At 38.4% G+C, this 13,632-nt stretch overlaps 1 protein-coding gene across 2 annotated transcripts in view; it reads left to right on the forward strand.

Annotated features, from left to right (window-relative positions):
- Positions 1–10,763, forward strand: part of LOC126251957 (type 1 phosphatidylinositol 4,5-bisphosphate 4-phosphatase) — a 51,677-nt gene extending 40,914 nt beyond the window's left edge. Inside the window, exons 6-7 of one of the 2 annotated variants that reach the window (XM_049952720.1) lie at positions 2,147–2,201; positions 9,445–10,763. In XM_049952720.1, the coding sequence (XP_049808677.1) occupies positions 2,147–2,201; positions 9,445–9,530 (141 nt within the window). In that variant the 3' untranslated portion in view covers positions 9,531–10,763. The remainder of the gene's footprint in view (positions 1–2,146; positions 2,202–9,444) is intronic. The other variant, XM_049952719.1, reaches the window with a different exon arrangement.
- The last annotated feature ends 2,869 nt before the right edge of the window (positions 10,764–13,632 follow it).

Below are 13,632 nucleotides of genomic sequence, written 5' to 3' on the forward strand. Positions count from 1 at the left end.
ATTGCTCCACATTGTTTTAATAGCTTGTTAGAGATGTCATCTACTCCAACAGAACATTTATTTTTCAAAGATTTAATAATTTTCCTTGTTTCACAAGAGGTTGTTAGATGAAACTTAATCTGACTAAAATTTTTCAAAACTGACTATTCCATGTTATGCCTGGCTTTTTCTTTTTAACTATTCTCACCAATTTTTTCTCCTACACTTAAGAAGTGATTGTTAAATACGTTGGTTACTTGTGTGCTGTTGGTTAAGGTGGTCTCATTCTCTTTAACAGTAATACTATCTACCCCAACAGTAATACTACCTACCCCAGTGTTGCAGCTTAACTTCAGCCCATTAATGTAGAAAGCCTGCAGGTTGAACATTGAACTAGAACTTCGACCAGCAAAAAATTCCATGTTAAGGGCCTGCATTGTGTATCTATAGGTAATAATAGCATATTTAATTTTCAGAAAGAGTTTATGTCTTCGTGGTATAAGTCTAGAGAACAAACAAGTCTATTTTTGCATAATGTTTCAGATAATAATTTCTTTCCCCATGTCCTCAGTGTAATCCAGAACAATGCCATTTGGACCCTGGCAGCAATTTTCTGCAAGCACTTTATGCTGTCAAGTGTTCATAATAGTTCATCAAATCTCAGACTCACCAAACATGTTTTCTATGCATTATATAACTGCATCGTATAATTACTGCTGGCTGTCATGTGAAGTGTAATAAAAAAGGAACAGGATTTTCTAAATTTGCAGTCTTTATACATCATATTTTGAAATCTTTTTTATATTGTTGGTAGTCATGTTTCTGATGTATGTTTGCATTTTCAGCTGCTTCGATTATTTAGTTTATCATTGACAGTCAAAAAGAGTATAAGTGTTTTCTAGTGCTCGGCGAATTTTTAATTTTGAGAAAGATGGATCAAAGAATTGAAATTAAAGTTTGCTTGAAAAATGGAATGAAGTACAGCACCACATTCAAAATGTTGACTGTGGCTTGTGGTGAACCTGTTATGTGAAAGACAGAGTTGACGAGTGATATAAACATTTCAAACAGGGTCAAGATGGCTTTGAAGATGATGACCACCTGGATGCTCTAGCACATCAATTACTTGCAATATGTAAGAAGTAAACAAAATGGTTCTGGAAAATTGTGGAATCACCATCAGAGATGTCGGCATACCCTTTGGCTCATACCAAGCAACTTTTTCAGATGTTTTGGACATGAAAGGTGTAGCAGCAAAGTTTGTGTTTGAAATTCAACAATTTTGGAACAATAATAATCATCATCATCATCATCATCATCATCATCATGTATACATCACTCAGGAATTGCTGAATCAAGTAGACAATGATCCAGAACTTATAGGGAAGGTTAGAACAGGTGATGAAGCATGGGTATGTTGAAACAAAGGCCCAATCATGCCAGTGGAAATTGCCAGAAGAGCCAAGACCAAACAAAATTAGAGAAGTTAAATCACATGTGAAGGTTCTTCCCACTGTGAATACAGGGGATAGTGATCGTGAGTTACAATGGTTTAGTGTAGACGGTAGTAATACTGTGTGAAATTATCCATGATCCAACTGTGTATCATACGTCTAAACACAAAACATCACAAGATGTGAGACTGTGTTGTGTTACTTGCTTTTCCCAGGTTTCATTCTTGAACAGTAGCTCTGCAATTTTTAATCCATATGATGATGTTCTTCTAGTAATAACTTGATCTTTGAAAGGTTATTGAAGGCTGTAGGCGCTGTCTCACTAGTAGTGAACATCTGTAAGTAAGTTGTCAATGAAAACTGTGTACATTTGATTTAATGTTAAGTGCAAATTACTGCTGCTGTCAACAAACATAACTTCATTCACTAATCTTTTTCATTGTTGTTTGTTGCCATAAGAAGTGATCAAAATGTATGACTGAAGAAACAAACATCTTAATTTTTCTGTCTGTTACATGTATTTTAGTTAAGACAGAAATGTATACAATGCTCTATTAATAATTAAAATGTACTTTCCAGACTATTGACTAATCTGTGTTTTTTTCTTGTGACAAAAGAATATTAATTTTGTGCTTTTGAAGTAATTTTGTGTTAATATTATTTCTGTTTGTGCTGTGAAAATTTTTGATACTTACACATATTTCTATTCTCAGGTTGGAACTTATCAGTTGGTTCGTAAAAATGGAGGCATTTATGTTGCGTATGTAGGTATGTATCTGTCTTTGATGCAAAGTGATAAAATTTAAATCTATTGTTTTACATTTTGAATCACTTGCATCTTGGCAAATGCACAAATCAAAAGATCAGAACAGAAATTCTGGAATAACATGCCTAACTGTTTTTCATTTGTCCCCATTTAGTGTCTGAATTTTGGGATTTATGTTTAACAGCACAGTATGCATGATGATCAGCCTCAGGTTAGATGTAGATTGCGTTCCACTAGGAAAGTAATTAGTGTGTCCCTATCCATATGTTCGGACTTTGAGAGTATTGGTGTGAAGCCTCTATTTGCTGCAATTTTGACCTCTAAACATTGTGACTTGAGACCAAAGGATGTTAATATATTCCTGTAGAATATTCTTATTCCTGTAGAGTATTCTTATTCCTGTAGAGTATTCTTCCCCGTAGTTTGTTTGAGAGTCCACTAAGTGGCAACAGTTGTTGTTGAGATACTGTGTCAGATGTTGATAAACCACATTGAAGCTCATAAGTCAGACGGACATACAGACCAGGGAAACAAGAGGCATTTATTTTTATTGCAAATGTAGTCGCGGACCACAAAAGTTCATTAATCAGATAAATAATTTGTCAGTGATGACCATCTTTAGACCTGTGTAAATCCAGTGTACTACATAATAGTGTCATTGCCTGTCTATACATGGTTAATAAAGTTTTGTGGCTCATGACTGGATTTTAATAAAATAAATATTCCCTGGATCTCTGTGGAGCTTTATTGTGAATATGTCACAACTTGTGAAACAAAAAGTGCCTCATGTATTTATGAAGATTTTCATATTGTCATGTGCAACCAGACATTTCTTCCTAAGATATTGCATGTTGAGATGTATTAGATGCTGTTAAGACTACTCTCTATATGTAGGAGTTGGCATTGTATGTTGTACTCAATGTTAGCCCAAACTGTCACTGTGCCTGCGTGCGGGTGGGCGGGCTTTCATGCACACATGCTGCTCAGCTCAACAGTGCACGCTACTAGACCGCAGTCAACGCGCCGATGTTGAGCAGTTATGTGGCCATACTTGTAGGACAGGTTGAAGCAGAACGTGTCCAAAAATGGTGCAGTTGCTTAAATATCATCTCCACAAACACTGTATAGCTGCATTAATATTTTATTAAAACCTCAACAAACAAGTTTGCTGATTGGTCTTACATGCAGTATCACTTTTATTTTGTTGCAGATTCCATATCAAGATGACAGTGTAACAGCTCAGCTTTAATACTTCACTTTGTTCAGTTCACTTGCCTTTTCAGATGTGTTATGAAAAAATTAATAACTCACATGCCGTTGATTTTGGGATGCGTAAATCACATCCTCAGGTGCCATGTGGATGCTGACGATAACTGAGCTCACAAATACGGTGCCCACAAAAAAAACCAAGTCTGTATGATTTACAAAACTGACAATCAACAAATCAACTAACAAATGATCCTGTGACCTGTCTTAGCTGTTGTCTTGATTGACACTGTGCTTGTGAATATGATTATTGGTGACCTCTAGAAAGTGTGTGAGGGTGGGATTTAAGTACAGTATCCTGAAATCAAGTGCATGTGGGTAAATGAATTTTCAAAGTATGCAGCTTTATGGGCAACCAAAATGAATGAACAGAAGTCATTTGCTTGTAGATTACTTCCCCATTGTAACAATTACTGAATTTCTGAGCCCTTAAATGTGCACCAGATTGTCTAGTTTTTTAGTGTGCAACAGGTAGTGATTACTTGTATAATGACATCAAAAAGGCAGATATAAAGTGAAAACTGTTGAAGGAAACTTAGTGAATGACAGCTGATCTCAAATAATTTCTAATATGGACTATGCAAAAGCCGTGAACAATGTGATACCGCATGACATGATTGAAGACAGCACAAACATGGTGAGACAAGAGCATATTCTGCCACAGAAAAACAACCAACATAAAGGGCATGTGAACAAGAGACATCTACTGACTATCAGAAACTCTCCTATGGTACTATCATCTCTTACTGGCACAAAAAACAAAGTGGAAAATACGGCTCAAAATGACACGGGTACTTGTAGCTATGGACTAAATAACAGTAATCTTCCCGCAAAAAGTAGGTCTACAAATAAAATTGACATTTACACTGGTAGCCAAGGGGAGGAATAGTGTCTGGATTGTGAAGTGTAAGTAAACAAGAGATCAGCAGTTTGGTAACACCAGGAGCAAATCTCAAGGCAGCAACTAGTCAATCACGAAAAAATCTCAGGGCTAAATTTTTCTGTCTTTCTTTGGGGTAAAAATGACATAGAAAAAAATGAGGCAAAAGATCTTGTACCTACCCTTAAATGGAGCTGCACAAGTTTAGAAATATGAATGTGATCGTATTTTCTATATCTCATCATCATGACCTACACAATTGGTCCTATGTGAATAAGGAAATGGAAAAATGAATAAAGCAATGCAATATCTATGCAGGGAGTTTAAAAATGCAACATATGGCAACATAAGCACACTAGGGAAAGATTCATACAACACATGGTTTTCACATTAACCAACTGGGAAGGTAAGATCACGGAAATGGTTCGTATGAAAACAAACACACTGCAATACACAAATCAAATTACACCATTGAAAGACAAAAGTGATTTAATTTCAGCACCAACTTTTATCAAGAGCAATGAAGAACATGCTTTTTACCAGAGATAAACATTCCTTTAGTTCCAACATAGACAGCTACAGTGCTTATAATTCAGACATACCATGTGATTATACAACTGAGGAATAAAACAGTGATCAAATATCACTGATCAGGTCAATATCTGTTGTATAAGAAATAAAATATTAGGTTTGGAACATTTTTGTAGCATTAAGAATACAGATGTGATACGTGTGGCAGAATGTTGGCTAACAGAAAATGAAACTGAGTTTCATCCCTCAAGGATATGTATATTTTGAACAGTTTGAGTTAATGATTACAAAACTTCGTAACTTAAAACAAAGGGAGACTCAAAGCAACAAGATTCTAGAACATTATTAAATATTTTAAGATCTTTTAAACCTGCATTGCACACACACTTCTCCTACTCACAATGAAGCATGTCTAGGCAATATTATTGTTTGTTTACAAAGTGAGGAATATGTGCCTAGCCTGGTTGATGGAGTTCTTGTAGACCATGATCCTTTACTTTTAACAGTTTTTCACAAGCATCCAATGTACGACAGTAAACCTAACGTGGCATGGGTGAGAGGTCAGAGAGAGGAGCATGTTATGTTTATTCACAAGTTAAAGAGCACAAATTGGGTCTCTGTATAGGGTGTCAAACAGGAAAAGCTGGAGTTGGAAATGGTTTTGGTGACGTATTTAAAAAGTACAGACTTACGGTATTCGTGTTCCCCATTAATAAGTTATTTCCCCAGGTAGACCTAAACCTAAAAACACAAAAATCATTTGGTATGCAAAAGAATTCGCAGAAATTATAGAAAACATGCTTGTACTGTATTGAATGCACAAAATGAGGATAATCAAGAGGAGGAGGAGGAGGAGGAGAGTCTACAATGAATACCATAGGAGTAAAAAGCATTACAAAGTCAAGCTCAGACAGCCAAAAAAGCAGCATGTGAAAGGTATACAGAAGGTGCTCCAAGTAAGTGCAGGGCAGTGTGGGAAGTTATTAGACAAGATAATTCTTCCTGCCAAGTATGTGAAACTCTGCTTGATCCATGGGATATGAATGACTCTTTTGTCATGGCAGTCAGAGAACTAAGAGGTGAAATTAAGACCTTGGATACTTCAAGGAATCTACTCAGTCCCCAGTTGTGTGAAAGACCTATATTTCGCTGGGACAAAATGACTCCTGATGAGGTCTGTAAAACTGTTTCCAAATTGTCCAGTTCCAAAAGTATGGACTGCTACTGGATGTCCAATTATGTTGTTAAAAGAACAGTTCACTTGATAGGTGAATAACAAAGTTTCATTTTTAATAAATGTTTAGATTACAGAGTTTTCCAGATTTGCTCAAAATCTCAAAAGTTATCCCCATTTACAAAAAGGGTGATAAACTACTCCCCCAGAACTATTGACCAGTTCCCATTATTCCAATATTTTTAAAATATTTGCGTCACTCAGGTACATCCAATCAAGTAATTACTTTGAAAAAGTGCTCTTTTATGCACCAATTGGTATGGATTTCAGCCAGGTAAAAACACCACTGTTCTAGAAATTGTTGACCAAACTTTAACTGCTTTCAAAAATAAGAAGATTCTGTCACTTGTATTTGGTGATTTAAGAAAAGCTTTTGACTAGAAATAGACATTCCCACTTACAAGGGAACCTCCCCATCGCACCCCCGTCAGATTTAGTTATAAGTTGGCACAGTGGATAGGCCTTGAAAACCGAACACAGATCAATTGGGAAAACAGGAAGAAGTTGTGTGGAACTGTGAAAAATATACAAACTGAGTAGTTCATGGGAAGATAGGCAATATCAAGGACACAGAGACCACAGGAGCGCCGTGGTCTCGTGGTAACGTGAGCAGTTGCGGAGCGAAAGGTCCTTGGTTCAAATCTTACATCGAGTGAAAACTTTAATTTTTTATTTTCAGTTTATGTGACAAACTCTTATGTTTTCATCACTTTTTTGGGAGTGATTATCACATCCACAAGAAAACCTAAATCGGGCAAGGTAGAAGAATCTTTTTACCCATTCGCCAAGTGTACAAGTTAGGTGGGTCGACAACATATTCCTGTCATTTGACGCACATGCCGTCACCAGTGTCGTATAGAATATATCAGATGTGTTTTCCTGTGGAGGAATCGGTTGACCTATGACCTTGCGATCAAATGTTTTCGGTTCCGATTGGAGAGGCACATCCTTTCGTCTACTAATCGCACGGTTTTGCGATGCGGTCGCAAAACACAGACACTAAACTTATTACAGTGAACAGAGACGTCAATGAACGAACGGACAGATAATAACTATGCAAAAATAAAGAAAGTAAAATTTTCACTCGTGGGAAGACTTGAACCAAGGACCTCTCTTTCTGCAGCTGCTCACGCTACCACGGGACCACAGCACTGCTGAGCTCACGTTCTCCTTGATGTTGCCTGTGTGTCCCATGGACTACTCAGTTTGTATATTTTGCTTATTTTTTCACAGTTCCACACAACTTCTTCCTGTTTTCTCAATTGATCTGTGTTCAGTTTATCAAGGCCTATCCACTGTGCCAAGTTATAACTAAATCTGGGGGGGGGGGGGTGCGATGGGGAGGTTCCCTTGTTAGTAGAAATTGACCCAGGCGTACCACAGGACTCAGTCTTTGGCTCCTCCTTTTTCATTGTGGCTATCAATGACCTGCCTCATTGTGTATCACAATCTGTAATCTGTTGTGCTGATGATACAACTTGACTTTCTTCGCATCATGACATCCCAAGCCTTAATAAGGTCTCACAAGAAACTCTTGACTCTGCATTGAACTGGTTTGCAGCCAGTAAACTTGTCTGTAATCCACACAAAAATCAAAAGCGTGTTAGGATAGAAAATAAATGTCAAACTCTTAGGAATACATATTGATGCCAATCTCAGTCGGGAAGAACATATTGTTGTGCCCTGCCTACTTGTCGAATATGGGGTGCCTAAGAAACCTGCTTTCTCGGGTTGCTAGTTAACAGTTCAAGCAAATCGTATTAATGAATTTTTATTACAATAAGATAAACGACAATACTTAACTTTGAGAATTTGCAATCGTGTGTCGCAAGCAATGGGTGACTGACTAAATAAGAAAGTACCCTTGGTATGCACAACTCCTGATACAACTGAAACAATACAGTTCCTAAGATGCTGCTGTGGAACTCGTAGATTGGCTAGTCTTCAACTGGGTTGGGGCCAGGCGGTGCAGTGCATATGTTCTCTTTGCCTAGAGGCCCCTGCTGTCTTGGTGTCGGTCAGTGTACTATTGGCTGACGTCTTCTTTACAGCCCTCTCTGGTCTACCATTCCTGACTGTCGTGCTGGCGCTTGACTTTTATGCCGGAACACACATCAGTCAAGTCTGTAAAAAGATTCAAGAGTTTCCTACCTCATATGGATACTGAGAGATATGCTCAGTAATAATTATCTCCATATGGCATATTTTGCACTCTTCCAGTGACACGTCTCATATGGCCTTCTCAGAGATTCTCCTCGTACCAGCAACATTTAAAAGAAGTCCAAAAAAAGTTGCCTGCATATTAAGCAAGGTGGGTCCTAAAGAGCAGGCTTAAGCTAATAACAGTTGTGAACCTGTGCATTAATGAGTCAGTGCTCTTTGTCAAGAACAGCATTAAGGAATGTTTTAAGGGAAACAATACACAAACCTATGACACCAGAAATAAGGCAAACATTGACATTCCAAGGCACAGGCTAGCTGTAACAGCAAACTCCCATAAAGTAAATGCCCTCAGAATTTTTAACAAGCTGCCTCTGCTCGATCCCCGCCATTTAAAAAATTCAATACAAAATTCTGTGACTGGATGACAGAAACCCCATTATACAATGTGAAAGAGCTCTATGATATGGAGAACATTGACTTAATGTTTAAAATTATAGCTGAATGTAAGAGTTAATTTGTACATGAATTGTAATTCTTAATTGTAATAATGTAAGTGCAACTGTAACTTGATATTATTAAGATATTAAGTGATATTATTGAGAAAGTCAATTCTACAGGGTCGTTAACGGCAATGCAAGACTCTGATTCGCATCCTAAATATGTTTGTCTGATTGTCAGTGATGGGATTACGCTGTTCTATATCAAGTTGTTGTTAAGTAAAACGTTGGTGTGGCCATGTGGTGTTAATGAAAATAATGTCCTTCAAGAAATATTTGTTGGCTGCAAGCCATAATATTAAAAAATGTTGGACTTTGCCATTCAGCATGGTGACTACAGTATTCACATGCTCATTGTAGTCTGAGGTGTTTGTGTTGTCATGACAGTGGAAGCCGAAACAGTGGTTTGTCGCCAGTCCATGCATTCACTGTCTAATCTGGATACAGACGAGACATCTTGCCATCTGCTTAGACAGATCTTCCCTTGCAGTTATTTGCATAGCTCCGACTTTCTGATCTCTCAGATTTTAGACAAAGTCAGTCAAGGTTATAAGATATCCAGATATAAAATCTGATTTATGGTTCACTTATTCCTTGAGTGTGTTTAAAACTAATAATGTTGTAGAACTTTCATGCCACTTTTTAGAATTCAGACCATATTTTGTGTGTTTCAGGTGCATTCATAGTAGCGCTACTGGCATTTGCTCGTAGTGTGTACTATTGTACTATGAAAGTGAGTCTCATTGAAGGTCCTATGTGAAGATTCGTCTTCTGTAAGTTCACATTCCCAGAAGGAGTGAAATGAAGCCTTTTGCAGAAGCGGCCAGGCTTGAGCAGATGTGAATTTTTACACTCTTCAGTTCTCATCAGCTTCTCCCTGTCAGTATAACCTCTGCTGTTTAAATTCTATTATATATATGTTATAAATGTCTGTTCAGATTATTTTAAGTGAATTTTATTTTAATGTAATACTATCATTTACACATTTCGTAAGAAAGTCTGAAAATGACAGGATTTTTTTGTATGTGATAGAACGATTGATGGAGTACAGTTTCATAAATTTATGTGCATTGGATGCATTACCAAACCAGGTTTTAAAACCTTCTCAACATGTCACTCTGATTTGACAGACTGTAGCTGAGAAAAATCAAATAAGTGTATTTATTGTTTGTGATAATACATATAGTTTTGAAATACCAGGAGATTGAACTAGTATAGTATTGTATAACATGGCTGTAAATATGACTTTTTTTATTTGGACTGTGAGGTTAAAATGTAATTCATGATGTTTAGCATACTAGTGTATTCCTGTCTTTTCGTATTGTTTTATTGCACATAGTATTTTGAATCTTTATTTTGTGACAGATTTTTACATTTTTATTTCCTCTGAATATTTGTTATTTTAGTTTGCTTGGTTCAGCCATTTGTAATTGAATGCTTCTGTTGAAGCATCCATTTCTTGTCCTTCCTCAATTCCAATTGTAATTTCTTACATGTGTAATTTCCTCAAGGAATATGTAACAGTTTACAAATAAATTACAAACTACAGTAGTTGCTAAGAACATTGTTGGAAGACATTTTAAAATTTATTTTAGAGAAAAAACTGCATTGTTATTTCCCTGTACAAGCTGACAACTTATTCTATTCTGGACTGTTATATGGTATCACTTGGTATATTATTTTGGATAAAGTGAAATAAGGCAAAGGGTAGTTGACATTTTCAGCATTATTGCGTTGAAACATACTGGGATCATTGTTGGCAACTCTTTCGGTGCTTAAATAGATCTGAAATCATTGTCAGCATGTTGATTACTGACTTCTCTTACTGTTTCATTTAAATAATACTACTGAGCATATCTGAAGTTGTGTATTCAAGCTTGTTTGTGATTTATTTCTAAGAAATTCCAAGATACCACCTGTTTTGCTATTTATTATGTTGTTACATACCTTGGATTTGTCTGCAGAAAATGTCTGTATTGCATAGTTCTCAGAATAAATTACTGATTCAAGTGAATTAAGTTATCCTTCTCTCTGTTTGAATTATATGTTTGGAGTGACTGTTTCATTTTACTCTGAATGATGTGCAGTCTGTTTAAAATGCAAATATTTGGTAGCCTACCAGAGGTGACAACTTTAAGGAACATGAATTCTGAACATGAACTGTGTGTAACAGCACTAAGTACTCTACACATGTAGCACTGTGCAGTGTATTCAATGCAAGGACACACACAATGCATAGAGATACTGCTAATGTCTCCCTCATGTTATGGCAGTCTCTCACCATTTGATTCAGTTGCTCTCTCTCTCCTGGCAACAGGCAATGGATAATTGGTTTGAGAACCTGATCTGCAAGTTAATCTCTCTCTCTCTCTCTCTCTCTCTCTCTCTCTCTCTCTCTCTGTGTGTGTGTGTGTGTGTGTGTGTGTGTGTGTGTGTGTGTGTGTTTTAATCTAGTACTACAGATAGATCTTCGTCAACACAAATGAAGAAACTGTTTGTATCTTTTGCAACTGTTACTTCCCATTTCAGAGAGGTGAGGAGGTTACTTTGGAGTAGATTAGAAAAAAAACAATGAAAAATACTCAGAGAAAGATAAACGAATAGTGCAATTAAAAACTGAAAAGGGACAGAAAGGGGAGGGGGATGGGAAAGTAGATAGAGCACAGTTTAATCTTCCCATTGCATGTAACTACAAAAACAAAACAACAACATCCTGACAATATGAAAAGGATACATTTCTACTAACCACACAGAGATGGCATTGAGTCTCAAACATACACAGGGAAAAGACTGCTGAACTTCTAGCTTTCAGACAAAAAGGCATTCATCAGAAGCAGAAACACACACACACACACACACACACACACACACACAGACAGACAGACAGAGAGAGAGAGAGAGAGAGAGAGAGAGAGAGCGCTGCAGTCTAGGGCTGCTTGGACCCAACGAAAGCCTGGACATGCAGATGATGTGAGCAGCATCTGTGGGGAGTGTTGGAGGTAAGGAGGAGGAATGGGGCTGGTAGTTGGAAGGATAGCAGAGTAAGGGTGGGGGAAGATGTATTGGTATGGAAGTGAGGAGGTATGTTATGGGCACAGGATATGGCTGTTAGGTGCAGTCAGGAGGCTGTACTGAGCAAGGGGGACATGGAGAGAAGAGATGTAGTGAAGGGAACAGGCTAGTAGATGTGTTGGTGGAAAACAAGTGCTGTTGTGGGAACAGGAAAACAGGCGGTAGACAGGGACTCTTGAAGGTTGAGGCTGGGGGCATTCCAATTATGAAAGATATGTTATAGGGAGAGTACCCACCTACACATTTCACAAAAGCTGGTGTTGGTAGGGAGGATTCAGATAGAGCAGGTGGTGAAGCAGTGATTGAAGTGAAGGACATCATGTACTGCAGTATGTTTAGCAACTGGGTAGTCCAGCTCTCTCTTGGTCACAGTTTGATGATGGTCGTTCATGTGGACAGACAGCTTGTTAGTTGTCATGCCCACATAGAAAACATCACAGTGCTTGCAGCATAGTTTGTAGATCAGATGCCTGCTTTAACAGGTAGGCCTGTACTGGAGATACGAATATACTTGTGAGAGGACATATGGGACAGGTCTTGCATTTAGGTCTATGGCAGGGATATGAGCCATGAGATGAAGGGCTGGGAGCAGGGATAGAGTAAGGATATTGTGCAGCTTTGGAATACCATTGTGGGAGAGGTGGGAAGGACAGTGGAGAGGATATTCCTCATTTCTGTGCTTCGTGAGAGGTAATTAAAGCCTTGGCAGATATTGTGAATCAGGTGCTCCTGTTCCGGCTTGTACTGAGTCAAGTGAGGAGTGCTGCTCTGTGGCTGGACAGTGGGCATATGGGGGATGTGGGTGACTGGAGAGACGAGGCATGGGAGATCTGTTTCTGGTCAACGTTGGGTCTTTTGAAGGCTTTAATCCCACATTTGGAGGGGGGAGTGCTTGTCATTACAGATGTAACTGCCACAGATGTGGGTAAGTTGTATGAAAGGGATTTCTTGGTGTAGAATGGGTGACAGCTGTTGACTTGGGGAGATTTTTGATGTGGACAAGGGTACTTACATCTCGCATCAAAATTGAACTTTCTTCAGTGCGGCCCTGAGTGCGATATTTCGTTGCCAGCAGTACTCCTCTGAGGGCAGCAACTGTGATGGGCAGTGCATGAGCCGTGTACTGAATGGTAGCCTATATATGACATCGATTTGCAGCCTGGCGTCAGTTCTCAGCGGGACTCATCAGCAGAGGCAGCATTTTCCTGAAGATGGCGAACAGTTGGATCGCCGAAATATCGAGTCAAGTTGATTTTAGGATCCGGCAGCAAACCCGAAGAGACTTTCAAGACTTATTACGCTGGGAAAGCCTACGTAATCACAAAGGTACTTACATTGCCATTCTTGAGGTAGAAGCCAACATCAAGGAAGATGAGTTATTGGACTGAGTACCAAGTGAAGTGAAGTGAATGGGGAGGGTTCTGGAGGAATATTAATAGGGTGTCCTCATCCTTGGTCTAGATTATGAAGATATCAAAATATCTGAACCACATGATGGGTTTGAGATTCTGGGTGATTAGAATTGATTTGTGTAGATGGGCTGTGAATATGTTGGTATAGAATGGTGCTTTGCAGATGCCCATTGCTGTAACATGGATCTGTTTGTGGGTGATGCCTTCAAAGTGAGGCCATTGTGGGTGAGGAGATAGTTGGTCATGGTGACCAGCAAGGAGGTTGTAGGTTTGGAGTCAGTTGGGCATGGGAAAGATGGTGCTCAGTAGCGGCAAGGGCATGGATATTGGGGATGTTAGTATAGAGGGAGATGGCAACAACAGCGACAAGTCTGGTGC

This window comes from Schistocerca nitens, chromosome 4 (genome assembly GCF_023898315.1).
Source record: "Schistocerca nitens isolate TAMUIC-IGC-003100 chromosome 4, iqSchNite1.1, whole genome shotgun sequence".
In the NCBI taxonomy this organism is placed as follows: domain Eukaryota; kingdom Metazoa; phylum Arthropoda; class Insecta; order Orthoptera; family Acrididae; genus Schistocerca; species Schistocerca nitens.